The 23,778-nt window shown below is 38.5% G+C and overlaps 1 protein-coding gene across 4 annotated transcripts in view; it reads left to right on the forward strand.

The window, feature by feature from the left end:
• The window catches only part of rbms3 (RNA binding motif, single stranded interacting protein), a 434,538-nt gene that overhangs the window by 73,268 nt on the left and 337,492 nt on the right, over positions 1–23,778 (forward strand). For all 4 annotated transcript variants that reach the window (XM_036145333.1, XM_036145331.1, XM_036145337.1 and 1 more), the window contains one exon: positions 14,756–14,965. In XM_036145333.1, the coding sequence (XP_036001226.1) occupies positions 14,756–14,965 (210 nt within the window). The remainder of the gene's footprint in view (positions 1–14,755; positions 14,966–23,778) is intronic.

Consider the following 23,778-nt stretch of genomic DNA (forward strand, 5'->3'; position numbering starts at 1 on the left):
GCTCCCAATGTGCACACTCTTCTTTCAACAATGTATACGCATTAAAAAGAGCTGTGAATTCTAGACTAAAATAGTTTGAATCAATTAAAATAAAGTAATTCTTCTAAAGTTTACTGCATGGTGTAAAAGTTACTAAGCATTGGGTTGATCTGTAAAAAATGTGTTTTCATGTTGTTAAACACTGAAGGAAAAACATGTTACCCAAGGCTTCAACTGTAGTGGATAAAAAAAAGAAAGGCGATCCATGAATGATCACTTTGCAAAAAAAAAGAAAAAAGAAAAAGGGACCTGAAAATAGGTATTTCAAAATGCTTAATATAATTCTTTCAAGAATAAAATGTTTGCTCTCCTAAGCAAATTGTTGCTAGCTTTTGGCATTAACCCAAACAAGTCCGAGGTTTAATCATAGTGTGTTCATAACTGCATTGCACATCCCCAAACGCTCAGCATTTTAGCAAGGCGTATTACAGAAGCCTATCTGATATGGGAAAGTGCGCGCGTCTCAAAACTGTGAACTTGTCTTTTGAGCAGAGAGAAAGGACTTTATTCAATTTGAAAAAAAAAAAAAAAAAAACGATAACATCTTGTGGAGACAGTGTGCAGAGAAAATAGACTTTTATCAGGAAGGGTTGTTGTTGGAAGACGGCAGCGTTCACAGGCTTGGCTTTTTTGGCTCTTCCCATAATTCTGTATTTCCAGCTGCAACGGGAACAACAAATAAAGTTTAAAACATAAAGGGGTGGGGGGGTTGGGGGGAGTCACTGTGGAGAGTTTTTGACCCTGAGTCTTTTATAAGTCTGCATTTTGATATGTGTCTGAGGTTTGTGCTCTGTGCTCAACAGTCTGTGCACTAAACTGACAGACTCCCTTCACTTTATATTCACTTTGTATTCCTAAAAAAAAAAAAAAACTGCTCCTTTTCAAGAGCAGTTTTGGACCTTTTCATGTAAGGATCCACAGCAATGAAAATTGTTTCGCATTCTACCTGCATTTGAGACTCTCAGCACAGTTCATAATGCTTGACAGATGCGTAAGTTTGAAGTTGGTGTCGGATTTCTTTGAGGTGGAAGGTGGAATATGCGATGAGAAATAACTGCAGCATGGCCATTCCTAGACATGAGGCCATAATAAGGGCACAAGATCTGAATATAAAGGCTCCATCTACACTACAAAAATGCATATAACCCTTTTTCCTCACTCTGACATTAAATCAGACATCTCCTTTTAATGGTCAGTAAGTATTCTAAACTAATTTCTATTTAATAAATGCCAGATCAATGTTTTTTTTTTTTTTTTACTTTCTTTGAAGCCATACATTTTTAATAGAATTCGATAGCATTGCATATAACCTGTGTGTCTTGGGTCAAACATTTTGGAATTCCTTTTACGAGCTACTCACAATACTTTTCCAGAGTTTCAGCCCTACACACACTGTTTTAGATCTGTCTGCAAATAATCTGTGGGATTCAGATCAGGCTTTGTGATGGGAAAACAAAATGTATTTGTGGTCTTGATGCAACTTTTAACTAATTTTGAGGTATGTTTTTGGTCATAGTCCATTTTGAAGACCCATTTGCACCCAACCTTTCACTTGGTGTCTTGCATCTCGTTTTATTACTTCAGCATTTCCGCATGTATTTAGTGAAGTGCACCAATCACACCCCCACAGCATGTAGTTTTCAGTTTTAAATATGAATCAATGAACTAACACGACAGCAGGATGCGGCAAAAGCATGTTTACTAGGGATGCACCGATATGGAAATTTGGGCCAATATCAATATCAATATTAATATTGCGGTTATGTCCGATAACCGATTTCTACCAATGCGTGTATAAATTAATACACACACACAAACACATTTACATTTCTGGGATGATCAGATGTTGCACAGTTGTGTCCTGACTGAAAACTATGCTTTTTGAATGTGATGGGCTAGACATGCTGCTTTTTGTGTGTCTTCTTTCGACACCGTGGAAAAACAACCACACTGCTGACTTTGCATCTCTGCTTCATTTAAAACCCCCACAATCATGGCTGTGATGCATCACTGTCATTGTCTCATGGCCAAAACAACAAAAACCCATGACTCCTCCTGAAACACAGGCTCAAATGGCAACTAGATGGAAATAAACATCTGTTTGTTAATATCGGCCCAGTTTTACTTATCAGGCCAATACCGATATGATAAAAAATGACTAATATCGACCTATACTGATGTTAATGCCGATATATCGTGCATTCCTGATGTTTACTAATCATACTTCCAAATATAAGTGAATGAAATGTGATCAGGTACTGGACTAACAATAATTTAACAAAAAAAAATTACAATAAAAACAGCCAAAAACTAAATACAACTTTTTTTAAAAAGAATTTCAGGAAACCTGGAGAAATATTGTTTAAGACTATTTTAAATAACTTCAAGAATTTCTGGAACATAGGAATAAAAATATAAGGGAGTGAAGGGATGAGTCAGGACTCTTGTGCTGTACTCTGTATTAGAGTTTTCCGATATAATTGTTCAATCTCACCTTCTTACTGAGTGATCCTGGGTGGCTATTTCTGTGTCATGTAGGTGTTGTTGTAATGGTACAGAGCTCCACTTAGGATTTAGTGTGCTGGACTGCGAGGCCTCTGGCAGTCAGAGGCATCCATCATACCTGAAGTTTATAGAATGATGAAAGAAAAGAGTGTGGGGGGAAGTCATAAAGGAACCGAAAGACAGGCAGAGAGACAAAAGGAGACAGTGATAGAGCAAGGCATCCAGACAGAGTGATCGAGGCGGGGAGGTGGGTGTAAAAAAAAAAAGTATACATATGAAGAATCCTGAAATGTCAGGTTGAACGGATTTGTCTGGAGGTGTGATTCACTCGGATGTAGCTCTGCTGCCCCACTGGACGAGCAGTTGCAATCATAGTTTAGCGGCAGTCATTAACAACCTGTCTGTATTATTCTGCTGTATTGATGAATTACTGCATATTACATCTTGCAGTTTTTGTGATTTAGTTTTCCGTTTCATTTGGATTTGTTTAACGGTCTGTTATTTGACCGCAAATTAGACTTTTACAGTAATATGGTAATACCCTTCCCTAGGCTAGCGTGAGCTTAATGTAAACAGTGTCACTTTGAATACCGTATATTTTAAAGTTGTTCTGCAAGGTTTATCACAAAGCTTTATAACCATAGCAGGGTTAATTTTAAACGGTTGATCTCCTTTTTTACTACCTTACAGGAAGAATATCATTATAAGGCAATTATAATTAATTAAGTCTGGTCATTGACAGGACAAAAATGTAACAAATTATTTATTAGCAGACCTGATCTTTTCAATGTTTATTTTTTTTCTTTTCTCAGGCGCTGGGGTATTTGAAGCTCTTTAGATTATCTGATTAGTTTGGTTAGAATGGCTACAATCTTAGGCTCAGTGTAGATTTTAGAGAGTGTAAATCCTTAACCTTGCTGTGGTATGCCTGAAAGGCTGCCAAGATCTCCAAATTCAGCATGTTTATTGATAGATAGCTTAAAAGGTGAAAACTGAAGAACTTTGCTGCAGCCTTCTTGTTATCTTGCTCTCTTTTGCTTTCTCACGGCCTGAATGAACGTAGACATTTCTCTCCATGTGGAAGATAATGCAGTTCAATATTTACCTCTCTGTTAGACTTCAGTTTTAAATACAAGACAATGAAAACACTGCTATGGCCTTATAATTTTCTGCTCTCAGTAGCAGGATCCACACACTGTAATGGACTGTCATCAGTGCAATCCAATGGCATTTACATATGCGTCCAGTGGTGAGAGCTGATCATGCTAAGAATAGTCTGATTCCAGTTGCCAGGTCTTGCATCTCTAATCAAAATAGTTTGTAATTCTAAAACGTTGGTAGTCTACACAACTTCAGTAGCTCAGGTCTATTACAAAGAGAACCAATCACTTATTTTTAATCAAACATTTACCGTAGTGCAGTGTCAACAAGATCGAAGGTTAAAGATGCTGTGAAGCTGCTGTGAAGCAGGTGTGCACGTCACCTTTGGGACCAAATAAGTAGGTGAAAACAGACATTTTTAGACCTTGATCAGAGATAAAGCCTGGAGATTCCTTCTATGGAATAAAGAACAGAAGCAGAGCTGACTATATCTTGCAGAGAGAGATTCTTTCTTTTGGTGAAGGTGTTAAAGGGACAGTGTGTAACTAATTTTTTTATTTTTTTTTTTATAGCAAAAATCAAATATTACTTTCATAAATACATATTCTGCGTAAAATACCTCTCCCTCTCAGGGAGTATGTGTGTACGCAGAGGGGAGGAGTGATATTTCAGCCGGTTCATGGTGTCTGTAGTGTAGCAGGACGAGCGGGTCTCTTTATAACTTGTGTTTATAATCGCTTATTTTAGAGCCTAAATAAGCGACTTCACGTTCATAAACGAGCTCAAAACACCACAACCCACAATTCACGGAATTTACAAGCAACTTTAGAAAAAAAACAAGCCCAAACTTATAATTATAATAAGCAGACCTGGCAAAAGTGCCAAAGACCATTTCACACGATGACCGTAGCTATTAGCAGTAGCTTGTTACCAAATACATGGAGGACATACTTGTTGACATTGTCACATTTATGACACAGTGCTGCTTCTGTAGAAAGTACTAGGTGCTTAACGGCAAGGACGTTTGTAATTTATTAGCACACCACTAGATGGGTGTAAATCTTACACACTGGGGCTTTAAACATACACTTCCAATCCGTTCTCTGTCATAAACGACTTTTGTTTGATGCACATCTGTTAAAAAAAGGTGACAAAAATTCTCTGTTCAGGCAATAAGCAACAACATTAAACACTTACTTTACATATAATATATATATTTTTTTTTTTATTGTCCGCTGTCCTGGTCCTATCTTGTGAGTAGATACACCCTGTGCAAGTGTAACAAAACTGCTTAGAAGCATGTTTTTTTTTTATTTCTGCAAAATGGTGTTGTTGTGAACAAGTCTGTCCCCAATGGCTTGACATTTTTACTGTTAGTTTTATGCCTGCAATAATTTCTTCACCCAAAATAGCGAATATATTGCACCAGCATGAATTGAGTTGCCGGAAAGAAAGAAAGCCACAAGAAGTGAGACTCACATTTACTGGTGCTTCAGATTTAATACAAACTGCAGGTTTTTCAGTTTGGCTTAGATGGTTGCTTAAACCTTCCTTTCATGCTGAGGTACCCCTGTGTAAATATTTGCTTGCCTTCTCTACTGGGGCGATTGTGTACCTCTTCTTGTTCGTCCAAGCATAAAGGGAACCAGTGGAAAGGACTGTGTATTTTCAGTGCCCTTTTTCCTGTAAGAGGTGTTACTCCTTAGCGATGCCTAACAATAATGTCTGTTAGGCCGATCAGCTCCCATTTCCTCTCGTTTGCTTTCCACAGGAGGTAAAATGCGCATTTACGGCTCTACATCCGCTAAACTGCAGCAGCTGGCTCAAAGTTAATCAGAGCGTAATCATGTAAATCCAAAGAAAATATTTGCAGAGACGGATAGCAAACAAGATTATTGTGAAGTTTATTTAAGGCTCCATGCGCTGAATGGTTATGTTTTGACTTGGTAAAGATTCCTCAGAGGTCAAAAATGCATGCAGAAAAATAAATGTCAGTCCGGGATTGTTTGTATTTTTTCTCTCTGGTTACTCCCTCTAGACCTCTACTTTTTTATTTGGCTTTGCAGCCTCTCATCAGTCTGTATTTGGTCTGAAAACAAATTTCTAAAAGAAATAAATATCGTCAGCTGGAAAATATAACCAGTTTTTGTTCTCCTAATATCCTAGGTATAGATAGATCATTGAAATATTGCAGTTTTTATGATTTATGAATATCTGTACAATCTCAAGTTTCATAGTTGGATCAAGGACTACATTAAAGTAAATGCAAAACTCTTACCTGTACTATAAACTGTATAAATTAGATATTTTAAGTGTCAGTCCACTACTCCACATGTAATGTCACCCTGTGACCTAGTTGCCTCAGTTACTTTCCATTTCCCATCCCCTTTTGACTGTCAGCTTAAATTCCAGTAGTGTTTTCTTAGACCAGCATTAAAAGTGATGAAGAGGATGAAAGGTATTTTGCCGAGTGCAAATATTTATGGAAGGCCATAAAGGGATAATCTCTTCCTTGCTTATCTTCTTCCAACTGTTAAACTGGGAATAGACTGTATCCAGCCTAATATCCAACATGTCAAAATCCACATCAGCCCAGTCAGTGCTAAGGTGACGCTGGATTCTTGAGTGTTGAAAAGATAAGTATGGAAGCAGTATTGCCAGATTGGGTGGGTTTCTGCCCAAGTGGGCTTCTTGTGAACACATTGAGCTGAAAAAAAAAATAGCTTTGGGCAGGTTGTTAAACTTTGGGCTGCTTTTCACAACATTTGGTGGGTTTTTTGAGAGTACTCATAGGAAAATTATATCAAAATAGTTATTATTGTGTGGCAGAAAAGTAAAATAAAATCTACTTTTTAATAAAATACAGTTGACTTGCACTTATTGAATTACTTCATTTATTTAAAAATGTCTACTACTTGTTGAAACTGACATCAGTGATTAACAGTCATTGGTTATTTTAGGGAGTTAGTTAATGTAATCCAAAATGAGATTAAGAGTTCAACTGATTGAAGGAGGATTGAGCGAAATTTCATTATTTCAGATAGAAAGGACTAAAAATAGTTTTGTGAAGAATTAACGGTATCTTTTTAGATGGACTGTGGTATGACATCACACATCATCTCTGTGTGTTGTTCTCAAGTCCCTTGTGTACATAGCCGGGCCGGCCGTACATGCAAATACGTGATTTGATTCAAAATGGCTGACTTCCAGTAGGGTTTGGACCATTGCTGCAGGATACTTTTTTGTAGGTGCTGAGAAGTTACATATGTGTACAGAATTTTATAATTCTCAGACAAAGCATGGCTTGTGGCTGAATGTTTTAGATCCGATTATCTATGTGAAAATTCGAGCCAAACGTATGGCCATGGCATAATGGCTCACTTCGCCATGCTCCCATGCCCACGCCCTCCAACGAAAATTTAATGAGTTGCAAACGAAGTAACCCTAACCAAACATGTAATCTGCCTTCTGACACAGTTTCAATTTGATTAGGTCAATAGGGTGACTTCCTGTTCCCCGAAGGCGTGGCTTTGATGATGTCAGCATTTTATCACATACAATTGTTGGTCACCTGACAGGAATCAATAATACGAAATATGGTTCAATTTGCCTTTTTAATGTGAAAAGTAGACCCACCCTTTCAACACACACCAAAACTCAAGATTTTGAAAACTTTTAATCCCCCATGCCTTACTGTCCACATTTGAAGGCAATAGCTCAAAATCCCTAGGAGGAGTTTTTTAAAGTTTGACATGTATGAAAATGAAAATTTGCCAAAAATGACACTTTGACCCAAAATGGTTGACTTCCTGTTAGATTTAGGGCATGCCTCCAAGAGAGGTTTTTTTTTAACAAACATTTTACCTGAGGGGAAAAAAACAGAGGGAGGAATTAGAATGCAAAAAACATCACATTAAAAAGGATAGAGGGAAAACTGAACACCTTTTATTTGGTCTTGCTGGGTGTATCTAGTCCTACGAATGAAAGTTTTGACTATGGAAAAGAAATTGGGTCAGATTTTTACCAATTTTTTTTCTCATTTATATTGCTGTTATATCGCTCTGACTGCAGTGATAGACACATCTGAAATGCAAACTACTATAAATTTAAATCACTGGCATAAAGAATAAATGAGGCATTAGATGGAGCAAATGCACATTAAAAAAAGACAATCCGTGCTCAACAGGCCACATGCTTCTTCAGCACATGAGTGTCCCTCTCCATGACATCAGAAACGAGCAAAGAAGACTGCAACACATTAAGCTGGGACCAGGTGTCTTAACTCTGGATGAAATGGCAATCACACCAAGCGTGGAGCTGCACCCAGGAAGGAGAAAGCTTTTTAAACATTGCCTGGGCATAGAGGAGAGCAGCAACACATGCATGTGTTTTTATATCAGCAGGAAGCACAACAAGATGGAAGCAAGTGGTGACTTAGCATTTCAGTGGCAATTCTATTAATTGGGCAAATTACAAGCCAATCATACTATAAATTATTGAGAGAGAGAGCAGTTTACATAGGGCATTTTGTGGTAAATCTCAACACTGATATGGACTGTCCAAATCTAGCTATGTGGTGTGTTTTTGGACAACAAAATATATATCCAACACCCAGCAAGACTAAATAAAAGGCTGGAAAAATGCTGAGAAAATGTTGAGCCATCAGATGAGGCCAGTCTGGTCCAGAAAACTGAGAAGCTTTTCCAAACAAGATCCGATGCATCCTTCAGGGAACTCTGAAATGCCACGGATACACTAGAGAAAGCAGCAAGTCTGTTAAAAAGCATGCTCCCTTTATGTCAGGATGTGGAAAGAAAAATAACCAGCTTTATACGAATGCTAAAATAATATAAAACAAATGCTTTTCCTGTCATGCAGTAAATACCAACTTTGTCAAGGTTATAGTGTTAAAGTGTTGTTCAAACATGTTGATTCACCTCTTATTTTGAGGGGCAGAAAATGGCATCTTTTACCATGGCGTTTCCTGTGTAACATGCTTCAGCAGTTCATTGAAGTCAGCCTGGTGTGGTTTAACTGAAAAATATTAAATAATTACTCATCTTCATAGTCACTATTTTTTTATTGATAATATCCCAGTTTATTATTCTGATTGACGCATCAGAAATGCAAACTACTATAACTTAGTCTCAAGCACACTAAGGATGTATATATACTGCTGGTCGGTAATATTTTAAACATAAAGGAAAATGTACCTTTCTTTCTTCTTTCCAAGTTTCCTTTGGGCATCCCTTTAATTTTGACTAAGGCCGCTGGGTCTGGTCCCAAATGACTTGGTTGGTGGTCGACTCCCCCTAGTGGTCTGGAGACCTTCTGTCATGCTGAGCTGGTTTGCACATGTTCTTGACTTGCAGCATTTTGCCTTTGCATGAGTCTTCTGTGTTTGTGTGTCATCATCATTTATGTTTGCAGCATATTTGCACCTTGTGTTTCTAATTTCTGTGATTGCAGCGTTGCACTTTTGCTGCATTACTCCATTGCGTGTGTTTTGTGTGTTAGCCCCAGTTCTGTGTTTGGAGTACTTTTTGTGTTTGCAGCGCAAGTATGGACTTGCAGTGCGTTTGCACCACTCGGCCACCGTAGTTTAATGTGTGTTTGTACTGGCCACATAATTCTGAGCTCATTTCAAGAAATTACTACTGCCATATGCTAACAAAAACTTTTACTAAGCTGAGCAAAACAAAAAGATTAGAAAATTAGATCAATGCCCATAAACACCTCATATTAACAACAATTTTGTCACCATTACTTGCAAAACTGCAGAATTAAGAAGATGGATAGATTTCAGCCCTTTGCTATTTTGGACTTTTACAGTTTTGGTCATTTCATATTACAATAAAAAATAAACTGATGCACCCTAGGTATGTCAACTGCGTAAGTGGTACAAACCAAGAGTAGGAAGTGACAAAGTGGCAATACATAGATATTTAATTATTGTACAAAGTGGCAACAGGGCCACCTCACCAGGAATCACTATAAAGCACTTTATATTTAGGTTTTCCCAAGGTAAGATTTAATTTCAGTTTTGAATTCTAAAATTGGTTACTTTAAACTTACTTCTCCAGCAACATATATCTGCCTGTACCAATACATTCATCTCAGTCAGGTCAGATTTATTTTTATCATGTCTAAATCAGCACTAAAACTGGATCCACTATGCGGAGGTGCTCTGCACTATACAGACGGCCATTCTATGACAGCCCTAACTATGCATGTGTCAGAGGGAGAGAAGAGATGGGAGAAAATCACTTAAACACAGACAAATGGACTCGGGAGAGCTGCCATGCTCTGCTTCTTCTCAGCGTGTTAATAGAGTCACAATGGGCTGTGGGTGAAGCATTATCCAACCTTTTCACTTTTAACTGGCACTGTCTTTCCATATTTCTATTTTTACATGCATATCAAACTAAATTAATAGCTTTATCAGAAAAGCACCACCTACAGGTTCTGTGGCCAGTACTTATTTCAGTGACCCACAGGACTTATTTTTGTAGTCGCTAGATTCCTAGAGGATTATATTTATAAGCAGAATTCAAAATATTTTTTCAAATTGCTGATACAATCAATTAATTTCATGTTTTTTTATTATAAAGGGTCAACCTTTTTTCTAAAACAGCATCTGGCCTTGGTTATGGAGCTTTTTCAGTGTCTACTAATTATATCTTTCAGGACATTAGACAGATTTTTCTAAAAATACAAATAAAAATAAAAAACTTGAAATGTTTTTATTATACATATTTGTGGTGACTGATTACACCTTCTTACATTTTTATCTTAATTATTTACCTTGCATACCTCCAAACATAAAAGTGCATAATGTCACTGCAAATGTGTTTTTTACGGTTGGATTTGAAGGGTAAAATTGCTAAGTCTGTCAATCTGATATTTTCTTTTGTTCTAACTTCATCTGTTCCAGGTCACAGGGGATGAGAGCCTACCCTGGACAGTCAATCACAGGGCCAACATTTAAATACTAAGACAACTTACACCTGATAGATTTTAATTAACCTACCATGCATGCACTGTGGAAAGAAACAAAGAAATAAGACTGTGCATAGGATGAAAAATGTCTGATAAATACCTCGAATAGGAACCTTGGAGCTTGAACTTATTTGAGGAGCATTAAAATAATCAAAATAATCACAGTTTTAATTTATACATTTGTAAAATACTTGTTAATTTGTTGAAAGTAACTGGTCGGTGAAGAAAGGCTTGTTGGTTACATTTATGGATTGCCCTGGTCACATATGAGAACACAGAAGTGAACGTTTTGGGTTTTAGTGAGCATTATATGATCATTCTTTGCTTTGTGGAGATCTCAGTGTGTCATTTTGATGGGTAACAACAAAAAAAAAAAACTACACGCTGATAACTGAAAGTTGGATTTTGAAAAACTCTCCACACAGCGCTGGTAAGTCACCGTCTGTGCTGCCTGTCACTATGAGTCTTGCTGTATAGGATTATTGGTTACGTTATTGTCTATTTGAGGGCATGGGCTGCCAGGAAGACGGACAGCCTGAAAATGGAGTTATTGTCATAAAATAGAGAAGGGCACATTGAAACACAGACGCACACATCTGTTTGCCCAATATGTAAACCATTCCACCTTAAAGCAAAAGTATCAAATGTAACCATATCCTTTTATAAGCCAGAGATATATGGACCGACTGCTGCTCACTGATGAGGTGTTGAAATCGTGTTACTAAATCTCAGTCTGGGGACCAATCATGCATTGTGGTGAAGGAATGTTGGGGCTGTCACATCTCAGCGCCATGTTAAAGCATAGCCCTGCCTCATGATTTAAAGGCTGAATATAACCCATGCACCCTTAAACCAGTTTCACCAATGACCCCATTTTATGTACAACTTGGTGATATGAAAAAAACATTTTTATAATTTAGTGCTGCCTTGGGATAGAGGCTTCAACAAAATACTTCTGCATACAATGTGTGCATTAGTTTGAAATACCTCCTCTTTGGCTGAATGATCCCCATTTATAAGGCCACTGGAGGTTGTTGCATGACTAGAGGCAGCACTTAAACTCTATGAACTGGTGAATGGCTGCGTTAAGAAAGCGTCTTTGGCCATGCAGCTTAATGTACCGTTCTCCTTCCCCTCTGGCTTGTACAGTAGCAGCGTTTGAATGTGTGAATGACTCTACAGCTCTCAATAACTTGGTTCAGTGGGATCCAGCTTTGAAATGATGTGTCCTTCCTTCCCACACACAGTTCTAAAATTTGACCCAGTGACTGAGACTTTGATTTTGTTAAAAGCGGGAAAAATGTTCACATTCTTTTTCTTTTCTTTTTTCCTTTTTTGCCATTAGCCTGATATTTCCCGTTTTAAAACGAGTTCTTCACTCATTTGTTGTGCTTTTCCCCACATTTAATTTTTTTAGTATACCACCGGGACTCATTTTTAACCATAAATTCTATGTGGTAAATTGGTTTATACTGCTTTATGGGAAGCAGGCTCCTCATGTTTCACATTAACATGAACCTTAAACCTGTCGCCGTATATTTTACTTATTATGCAGTGCACATTATACAGCCTGTGCATTTTCCCCTATGGATAATAAGGGATGAAGAATATGGGCCTGGAAAGCTTTTCCATAGAGCAGCTGTTACTCCGTTATGCTGCCTTTGCTCTTCTTCTGTAACTCTTGTGTGGGATGGCCTTTTGACCTCAGTGGAAATCTAGCAAGGGCTAAAGGTAACTATTAATGTTAACTAGTGATACACAGCTGTGTGTTTTTGTTTTTAACTCAACCAACATCTTTTTATTTGTTAACTGGAAAAGAAATGGTAACAAATTGGACTGTCCTGGTTCACTTTTTAGTGTAGGCCATGCAAATAAGCCCAAAGTACTGACATTTTGTTTTAATGTAATAGTTTTGTTTTATCAACATATATTCTCTGATTGGAAGTGTTATTAAAAAGAGAAAAGTATTTTTTTCAAAACAGATACCCATTTTACATGGTTTTATTATATTTTGAGAAATGCCTTTAAATAAGGTCCCCTTTGAACTGAGTTTTCCATCTGTCTCACAAAGGATTGTGAGATACCTTAAGGCTTCTTAGGTCCAGTGAGGGACAACGCAAGCTCCCTATGCTAAAGGGACTATGATAGGAAGCATCATTTTCCTACATCTTTTCTTACTGTCTGCACTATTTGGACAGCACTTTTCATGGCGAAAGCTGTCTTTTTGGCAGACAACAGAATTCATGGTTCCATTTATCACAGCAAGTCTTCCAAGTCCTGAAACAGCAAAACAGCCCCAGACCATCGCAATGCCTCCACCATATTTTACTGTTGCTATGATGTGTTTTTCTGAAATGCGGTGTTAGGTTTATTCTAGATGGAACGGGACACACACCTTCCAAAAAGTTCAGCTTTTGTCTTGTGAGTCCACTGAATATTTTTCCAAAAGTCTTGGCGATCATCAAAGATGTGTTGTGGAAAAATTGAGGCAAGCCTTAATGTTATTTTTGCTCAGAGGTGGTTTTCGTTCTGGACCTCTTCCATGCAGGCCATTTTTGCCCAGTCTCCTATCTTATGGTGGAGACATGAACTCTGACCTTAACTGAGGCAAGTGAGGACTGCAGTTCTTTGGAGATTGTTGTGACCTCTTGGATGAGTCGCCGTTGAGCTGTTGTGGTGACTTTGGTCGACCGGCCTTTCCTGGGAATGTTCGTCACTTTTCCATGTTTTCTGTGGATAATGGCTTTCACCGTGGTTCGCTGGAGTCCCAAACCTTTAGAAATTGCTTTGTAACCCTTTCCTGAATTTCTTTGGATCTTGGCATGATGTCTAGTTTTTGAGGACCTCTTGGTGTACTTCAGGCAGGTCCTATTTAAGTGATTTCTTGATTGAGAACAGGCGTCAAAGTAATGAGGCCTGGGTGTTTTTTAGCGAAGGTGAACTCAGGTGTGACAAACACATTAATATTTTAACAGGAGGGGAAACCACTTTGTCACACAGGGCCAAGTAGATTTTTTTCCCCTTAATAATGAAAAGCATATTTTTAAAACTGCATTTTGTTTTTACTTGTGTTGCCTTTACCTAATATTTAAAAAGTTTGTTCCGTTCTGATGTGTGACAAACATGCAAAACCGTAAGAAATCAGGACGGGAGCAAGCACTTTTCCCCAACGCTGTACCTTTTTAAAAGGTGCAAAAAAGGAATCTCCTCAACATAGAAAGACTTCTGGACTAAAGAGTGGAGAAACATTCCTACTAAATCTATAGATAACAATGTTAGGTAATGCTAGCTGTTAAGCATTGATGTTTCCTAGAGTTCTCCTGCATGAAGTGTATTGATATTTAAAAAGCCTAATATTTCATATAGTAGCTTTATTGATTTTTTTTTAATGTGATTTCACTATATCAAAAATAACAAATAACAGTATAACATCGTATGAATTTTATCCAAGCACACGTTGCAGTGAAATGTCTTGCAGAGTAAACAAATTTAATTAAGTCGGGTTTTGCTTACACTAAGCTTTCTGCTTTAAGACTTTGTTGAGATGCCTTTAGTCAACTTGTGCCTGTGTGTCCTCTACTTTTTTTTTTCCTGTGCTTTAGTGGACATGACAGCCAAGGTAACCCATCTTAGAGCTATTTAAGCCTGAGTGTCAGCAGCTTCAGTCCTGTGTTTCCTGGACCCTGTAGAAACCCAGCGCATAATGGCACACCAGGAAGCCTGTTGCCTGCCCATAATCCAAGCATTTTATCAAACCAATCAGCATTTTTCCAGCAAGAACACATCTCAACCGTGACAGGAGGGGGTTTCACAACATCTGGTGCTCCCAGAGAGAGAGAGACGGGGAGGGAGGGAGCAAAAGGGGGGAGTTTGCGTGAAAAGAAAGTGTGAGAACAATCTTGTTGGTCTGGCATGGAGATTTCAGATCAGAACAACATCCTGCTTTCTCTTTTAACGCAGGTCACCAAGAGTGCGCGTAGCTGTCAGTGCTTGCCCACTGCAGAATCGGGCGTGCTCGCAGTTGTGATGGTGATTTTTCTCAATGCGAATATTAATTTCTGCTCCCCCTCACGGTTTCTCTTCTATTTGCTTTCTCTCCCGCTTCTTTCAGCACAACGCAGCAGCGAGGGGTTACCACAGCAGTAAGACGACTTCCGTCGGCTCCAGTTGGGCCGCTGGTGTCAGCGGTGGTCAAGAAAGCTGGAACAGCCACTTCACTCGCGCAAGTCTTCAGCATTATATACCTCACCATCAACAGCACCCACCTCCTCACCCTCCTTCCACGCACACAGGCTACACCTACTGCACTGCCCATACAGCTGTGAGTAATGCTTTTAGCCTGTTTGTTGAAGGAATACATCAGGGCTCTTCTTGTCTGTCTCTTTCTGGTATCCATTAGTGGCTTTTTCTATAAGGGAAAGTTCTTTGAGTATCCAAACAACATGTACTCTTTTCTTGCCTACTTTTCCTTTTCTTTCTATGGTTTCTTTCTCCATTTTCCTGGTAATGTTTCATTCTTTCCTCTCAAGTCCCCATCGGCTTTTTTATACCTCCTTCCCTTTGCTTTCTCTTCTCTTTTGACCTCGGATTTCCCTTCCTCCTCTCTGCTCCTTTTTTTTTGTTTTCATTTCATTCATCTGCACTGGCCATGCCTAAGGAGGCTAATTGAAACACTTTTTTTTTCTCGTCATTGTCTGGAATTTGCTCTTTTTTGCTTAAACTTTCTTTGTCATATTTCCTTTTTGCTTATATTTTTAAACATGAGTGGAAAAAGCCATAAAAAGGGAGGTCTAATGTCCCAGTGGAACTCAGTGAGAACATTAGTGAACTTACAGGATAATGAAGACCAAGGAACACACCAGGCAGGTCTTAGACAATGCTGCGGGGAAATTTTTAGACAGTATTAGGTTATAAAGAAAGATCCCAATCTTTGACCTTCTGTTAAATCAATCATCTGCTGAAAGCAGATTTGCACAACTGCAAATCTACCAAGACACCATCATCATCCATCATCATCCAGCTTAATTGACAGGGCAGAGATGGAGAGTGGTAACCAGAGCATCAGACAAGAGGCCAGTGGTAACTCTGGAGGAGCTGATGCAATCCACAGCTCAGGTGCTAGAAACCATCAACATAGTAAATCTTATTTATGCAATGCACAACTTGGACATTTATGGAAGAGTGGAAAGAAATGGCGTGTATGAAAGCAATTGTCATTAGTCATGTAGGGGACAATCGGACATTTGGAAGAAGGTGCTCTGGTCAGATGAGACCAATATTTAGCATTTTAGCCTAGATGCAATATGTCATAGAAGGAACACTGCGCATCACCCTAACCATACCGTCCTAGAGTAAAACAAGGTGGTTGAATCAGAAAAAAATCCATATCACAAGTCAGTTTTGTTTTACATTTTGAACACACACACACACACAAAAATCCTTTAAACTCCTGCCTGTAAAAAGACAAAGATATTTATGAGCAGCATGAAAGCATTCCAAATGTGACTTAAACATGTTGGATAAGAAATAAAACCGCAGAGTATTATTGCTTGTTATTCTTCTGTGTTTCTTCCTGTAATAAATAATTTTAACAAGCCCTCACACCATGTTTTTCTATTTTTCCAGCTTTCATGACCACAATCTCATGTTAAATACTCCCCACTTTAACTCCCATCTGCCAGCCTCTGCATGTCGAAACTTCCCTAAAGCACCTGCATGCGTGAAGTAAAAGAATTCGATTGGATTTAGATACGATAACCATCACACTGTATGTTAGCGAGATGTTGCACAACTCACGCCTTTTATGTTACTTGAAAGGATCCTTTTTTTCTAGAAAGCATGAGGAAATTTCCGTTTAGTTGCTCTGTTGCAGTCAGATTCCTGTCTCAAACCGTAGCTTTACACAGCTGTCACCCTTACCAAGACTGCGACGCCACTGTCTTGCTTTCACCACCAGAAAAAGACAAAGAGAAGCTCTGTTGTTTTGATCCATGTCATGCACAAACAGGGAAGAAGAAAAAAAAACAAGAGCATTTTACATGACTGGCATAAATGCTGCGTCTGTAGTTGGTATTGTTGTGGTGATCTGTCATACATCACAATTTTTTGCAAATGTTAGCCCTTTTTTGCTTTCACTGCCAGTCCCTTCGCTGAGGGATCCAAGCCATTGTCTTCCCAAACTGCTCACAGGAGCTCTGATTGGGTGCAGCTACTTCTAAGTTACTTTAATTTGCAGTTTCTTATAGAAGCTAAGCTTAATTTGTGTTTGATTTACAAGGGAAACCTGCTGTTTAATAACCTCAGTTAAAGCATAGGTATATTATTTTTGTCCCACTTCTTTTGTAGTTTGGAAGTATTGTAAGATTTGGTTGTAGTTGTACAGCATTTTATCAAGTCCAACAACCCCAAAGTGCCCTACACTACAGTCAGTCTCTCACCCATTCACGCGCACGTTCACACCCTGACGGCAGTGAGCTATGTTTTTACCAAGAGTATGTACAAGTAGATAGCATTCAAAGCTACCACTAATCTTCTCAGTGGTGGACTGAGAATTTTCTTTCAGCCAAAGTTAGACAATACAAGTTGATGACAATTGAACTGGGACTTGTTTTGACAGGTTGTTGGAGAAAATATTTGTCTCTCTAAAAAGAATGCGGCTTAAGACTTCATTTTTCTTAGTAGCATTCGAACGAGCCAAAGGCATCTGGAGCTGTGTTGTAAGAACGGATTAAATCAAAGAAGAGATTTCTTGGCCAATAGCAGTAAGGGCCAATATATTTGGACACTGATACAAGTTTCTTTCTTTTTTTACCTGTTTACTGAAACATTTTCAAATTATATTTATATAATGTACATCATATGTAGACCCTCAGCTTTTTTTTGATTGAAGCCATCCAAATTCAAATTGGATGAATTTCAGTTTCTTAACATGTGCTACCCTCTTTTATTTTTATTTTTAAATGGACCAAAAGTAATTGGACAATTGATTTAAAGGCTACTTCATGGCCAGTTGTGGATAATTCCAGTATGTCGTCATTTAAGCAGATATTAGGCCCGGAGGTGTGGTGTTTGCATTTGGAAGATGTTGCTGCTAACTGACAACATGCGGTCAACTGAGCTCACCAGGCAGGTGAAGCAAGCCATCCCTAAGCTGCAAACAGGAAAAAAAATGAAATAACAGGAATAAACCCATCCGAGAAATTGCTGCAATATCAGGAGTGGCATCTACGGTTTGTCACATCCTGAGAAAGAATGCACTGATGAAATCATTATGAATTGTAAAGCTTATTCACAAACTTATAAAGCTTGTGTACGCACAAAATTGGGCCTGAAACTTGCACGCTTCACTTTCTACGCAAATGTGATCTATTAAAATAAAACATAACAGGACAATGTACGGTCCTAACGGCAACTCTGACCCATGAGTACGCTCATTTTGGAGACTGGGGAAATTGCTGATACAGATGGTAAAGTTATGCATTGCAGCCAGACTGCGTGATTATTCCTCTCAGACGGTCAGTTTCACTATCAGACTTTCATCAAAAATCAGCTTAATCATAAGCATACAACACCACAGTATTATTCATGCTTGTGCTAGTCACACATAACTATACGTAAGGACCTTTCAGATTAATAAAAAGCTCATAAGCCAACTTAAATTTTAAATAAAAGTCCACACAACATTCTGTTGGTGTTTTCTACCATCACATTCCTGCCCTCAATGATCACCAGGGTGACGCGTACCACAGATTAACACACAAATTGTAACAAGGTGTGAGGCAATTACTTTAAGTGCTGTAAACGGTCAAATACACTCGTGCGTAATGCTGCACGGTGGATGCTTGCACTGCTGGTTTGAGGGACCAAAGATTTCCCGGCCAATGATGATGACTGACTAATATGCCGCTTTAGACTCCCCATAGCATTGCATTCTGCAAGGCTCAAGGTTCAAGATCAGTCTGTAGCAGAAGGATGGGAAGAAAGAACGACAAACTACGCTGAAGGTGTTCAGAGCTATACTGTCTGCTCAAATCCTACAAAATGTGGATAAATTCATTGGATTGTGTTTCATAATACAGATGGGCAATGAACCAATTCATACACTAAAAGCTACCCAGGAGTTTATTCAAGCAAAGAAGTAGAACGCTCTAAGGCGGTCACCTTATTTTAACCCAATTGACCATACAGTTTCACTTACACCATACACTTTCCAACCCTTTACAGTTTTCTAGCATGATGGCAAATGTGTAATCGTTTGTGACTGTTTTCAACTAACAAAGCCCTGAGCACCTTACAGTCATCAGGTTGATCCTTAACTCATCTGCATACCAAACTATTGTGCTGTCAGACTTGAGGCCATCTGTTGGACTGCTGAAGGGAAAAAAGGGTCATGACAGTGATCCCAAAGACTGTAGCAGACCTGCAGGTGTCACGTACAAATACTTCCTTACCATACCTACATAGAAATGTATGACCACCAACCAAGTCATATGCGACCAGACCTGGCGGAAAAGGTACGTTTTCCTTCCTGTCTTTTTAAACACTTGAACTTTTACAATATAATACAACAGCGGCATGTGATGCATCGTTAGTATTAGCGTGCTCGTGACTTTAATTTATTATAGTAGTTTGCATTTCTGATGTGTCAATCACTGCAATCTGAGGTCTGTAGACGGCAGATCGTTTTCTACTCCCCCTAGTGGTCAGGAGCACTTCCATTACGTGGAGCTAGTTTGCAGCTTTTCTTAACTTGCAGTTGTTTTTGCTGCTTGCAGCATTTTGCCTTTGCATGTGTTTTGCGGGTTTGCGTGTCAATATCGTTCGCAGCATGTTTGCACTTTGTGTGTCTAGTAATTTCTATGATTGCAGCGTATCTTTTTTTGCTTCATTTTTCCATTGCATGTGTTTTGTGTGTTCGCCTCCTTTTTGTGTTTGGACTATCTTTCTGTGTTTGCGGCGCATTTATGTACTTAAATGCGCTGCGTTTGAACCTCTCGGCCACCGTAGGATTATCTCTCTCATATTTTACTTTCAAGATAATGTGACAGTTTAAACAAATATATAAAAAAAGACATTCATCCAACAGTTACCTACAACAGCGGTAAGTAGTTTTCAAACCAGTATTTTACTTCAGTAAAAAGCTCCAGTTTATATTTCAGCTTCTACAGGAGTATTTTAAACTTTATTAGCTGTACTTCTACCTGAGTAGTAGAAGTGAATGCTTTTGACACCTTTGCAAATCTACAACAAGGAGCTAAAAAAGGAAACAACTGAGGTGTTGTAATGATCTATTTTAATTCCAAACCTCGGGAGAATCTGCTGCAGCAGGACGTTGATGCAGCAAAACCTTGATTTCTCAAGTCAGCTATGTAGAACATTCGCAATAATACGGAAAACAGTTGCTAAGAGTAACCACTATTCAAGTTGGCTCTACAAGCTGTTAAATCATGGCATGTTCCCATGACTGTAGGTCTGAGATGTGCCAAGGAGATGAGAAGTGAGCAAGGAGAAAAACGGCATACTCGTTTAAAAGAAGCACATAGGTTAAAAACAGATACTTGAGAAGGGAACTAGAATCTGATGAGGCTGCAAATCCGATCATAACCATCAACTAGATGTTTGACATAGCAGTGAAGAAATACTAACATCATAAATTAACCTCAGTGAATGGCTACCATGGAATATATAGTTAAAATGCATTTTCAGCTAACTTTATCTGAGGCGGTATTTTTTTTTTTTTTTTTTTAGAGAACATCAGTGCTCGCTGTTTTGGTATAACTTAGAAATTACATGTTGCATAAAGCAGCAGTTGAATAAGGATGAAAAATCCCCGAAAGTATTCCCAGACGGCAGGTCATTCTGGAGACATGACTTAAATCACATCAACACACACACACACTCTTCTCTGTTTGCCCTGGATGTGTTTTTGTTTTTGTGGGATGCTGGTAAACCACACTTCTCACAGTACCACCTAACTGGTCTGGGTTACAGATCACCATGGGGTCATCACCCTGTTAAACTCTCCCTGACCTTCCGCTCTTAAGCTGGTGTAAAATCTTCTGCATTTGACATGTTTGTTTAAACGGAAGATGGCTGTTTTCTTTTTTTTGACATTTCCTTTTTAACCCTCCAGAAAGCAGCTTCTCCCCTACTGCTAGGCCTTTCATGCAAATGAGTTATGCTCCCAGTATTTGAGTCTGGAGTGTTTGTTTTATATATGAGGGGAATGCCATTTGCAAAACATATTGGGTTGTACATGAAACAGAAATCCCTCGGTTCAAGAACAAACTGAAGCAGACATCCTCTCATTTTTCAGTCTCACAGTCAAATACCCTTCATTTTTATTGCCTCCTTTTTATTGCTTCCCTAAATGCTATTTTGATTTCAAGCTTATTAGATGCAAAAATGTCCTAAAGAAAGAAAAGAAAAACAAAACTGATAGCTCAGCATGCATATGTCCTGTTGGTTGAGAGAGGTGAGAAAGGGCATGAAAAAAGAAAAAAAAACATACAAGGATCCTGCAGAGATCAAGAAGGCTTGCCTCCAGTGGGTTTGTAATTACAATGGAAGCGGATACATTTACACTTTTAATATGGTGGGATGAAGATCGCTGGGGGAGGGGGGCGAAAGGACAAAAACAAAAGTGGAGAAAGTTTGTTAGAAATCTGGAGACCTGACCAGAAAGGGAGTAAAACCAATGCATTGTGTGGAACTATTACCTAGCAATAACAAAAACAGATGAAAAGGACCTCATCACATTCTGTGTATTCACCCTCCAAATGATCAGACATGCAATAATCAGAAATATGAAGCCTATTTTCAATCTTGGGGTGAGGGGGGGGGGGGGGGGGGGGGGGGGGTGTAGTGGATCCCTGTGTGTTTCCATTCATTCTTTTTGTGTTTCCTATGTGCCTTTTAATAAAAAATATACCCTTATGCAGGGAAAATATCTTAGGTAAAAGTTTCAGGACAATGTTTTATGACGTAAATATTAACATAAATACCAGAAATGTAAAATTTTCATTATACCCATATAAAGTAAGCAGGATACTAAACCCCTGTAAAATAAGTGTTAGGCCTTCTAATTGAAAGCTTCTGGATTGGTATTTTTTATTTCACAAAAATGTTTTTACTTTTTCTTTCTTCCTCAGTAGGTATTTTTTCCTGTCAGAATCTATATTGGTTAATCCAGTAAGTTATCATATTTAATTAGCAGAACCAATAATTATCGCTTTTTAGTTCTCAAAAAAATTTAATAATGTTAAGCATTTTGTTGTTGTGGACACTTGGCAAATGTTTCTAAAGCATTTATATTTCTCTGATGTTTAATTTCTGCACAGTGCAGGTGTAAATTAAATGCTTCCTTCTTTGTGTTGTTAAGTTCGTTCATGGTAATGTTTACTATAACCTCAGAACCGTATTGATATATCAATTCAATTCAATTCAATTTTATTTATATAGCGCCAAATCATGAAACATGTCATCTCAAGGCACTTTACAAAATCAAGTTCAATCATATTATACAGATATAATTTGAATCCAATTTATCAATTTCTGACTGACGACTTGTGGCTCTTAAATGTTTAGTGCAATGCAAGTTTTCTGTAATGTTCATATTCATGTTTATTTTTATTTTATTTTATAGGAAAATGATACATTAGAAAACAGTGAAAAAATTAAATTAATACATTATACACAGATAAACTGTGCAAATACAATTAAAACTAACACATAGAAGGATAGGTGGATAAAAAAAGAAGGTTAAGAAGCGGTAAAACAACAGTGTTTTTAAAAAGAGGTAAAACTATGGTGCTTTTTGACCTTTCATAAATAAAATCTCTCTTCGTAATGTCTACTATTAACCAAAGAGCTTAAGCTACATTTGTGGAGACTGAAACAACCCTCAGTTGATTTAGTGTAATAAAACATGACAAGTCACTGATTGCACATGGTGTTATTGGATTCTTTCCTTAAAGCCACATGTGCTGCAATGACTCCTAAAGCCTTGACTAAACGCCAAGCTATAGATTTTCTGGCCTGTTGAGAATTGGTCACAAGCGCACAAGGTGGGGGCGTTTTGTGTAGGTACTCTCCTCTAATTACTGTGACAGAGTCCATAATTGGCAATACAAGTAAAGGTGGACATGCTATACAAGGTGATAGACAGGTTCTGTAGGTGAAGTGCCTTCAGCAGCATCTCTATTGGGCTTTTGTATTGATGCATATCATTTGCAAGATTTCAGGTCATATTTAAACAATCAATTTTATTGTGTCTAATCAGGTACAAATCAGCTTTCTAATTTTCAGTTTAGAAAAAAAATGCATTCCGTTTGAGTATTAACTGGGAAAATTTATCAGAGAACCGCTTTGGGGAAATATTAACATCAAATCTCTGAGAGGGTCAGTCCTGTGTTTGGAGGGAAGTTGGGAACATAGACTTTGACAAAAATCCGGATACACAAATTAATTACTCAACAAGGCCTCTCCCCACGATGTTTTTGGTTAGGAGTTGAATTGCAAACTCTGATTGTGATTATTGCCCAGTGGTAGAGGGAACTTCGGTCTGTCATGGGTGAAGAAAGAAGTCACTCAAAAGAAAAGTCCTTGATCTACAGGTACAGCATAATTCCGACCAGTGATGGAGTCAAGGCCAGTTCTTCTGAGGCCAAGGCTAAGACCAAGACCGAATGTCTAGAATTATATTGTGTTCAGACCAAACGCCTTCTGAGCATCAAAAAGCCGTCCAATGCCTCAACTTGGATGCTTGTGCACACAAAAGTCCATCACCATGCTGATTCTAGACGGCGTGTCTGGCAAATTGGCTCCCGTTGGGAGGAAGTACCCTGTTCTTTTCCTCTGCTGGACTCTTTGTAAAATCGTCGGTTTTACGGGCGATGCTGATTCTCGCCTTATGTAGGCACACTATGAATCTGGGGGGGAAAAGTCCATTCAGTTTGTTTTCTATTTTTCCCTTTGACATGCATTTCCAGCGGAGATCAAAAGAAGATAGTATTTAAGAAATTTACAGGGTCTCTGACCCTAGGCCTCGACCAAAATTTTCAAGACACGACAGTACGAGGCTCAACCCAAGACCGAGGCATCACAATTTCGAGGCAGAGACCTCCATCCCTGATT

The sequence above is a fragment of the Fundulus heteroclitus genome, chromosome 13, assembly GCF_011125445.2.
Source record: "Fundulus heteroclitus isolate FHET01 chromosome 13, MU-UCD_Fhet_4.1, whole genome shotgun sequence".
NCBI classification, from domain to species: Eukaryota; Metazoa; Chordata; class Actinopteri; order Cyprinodontiformes; family Fundulidae; genus Fundulus; species Fundulus heteroclitus.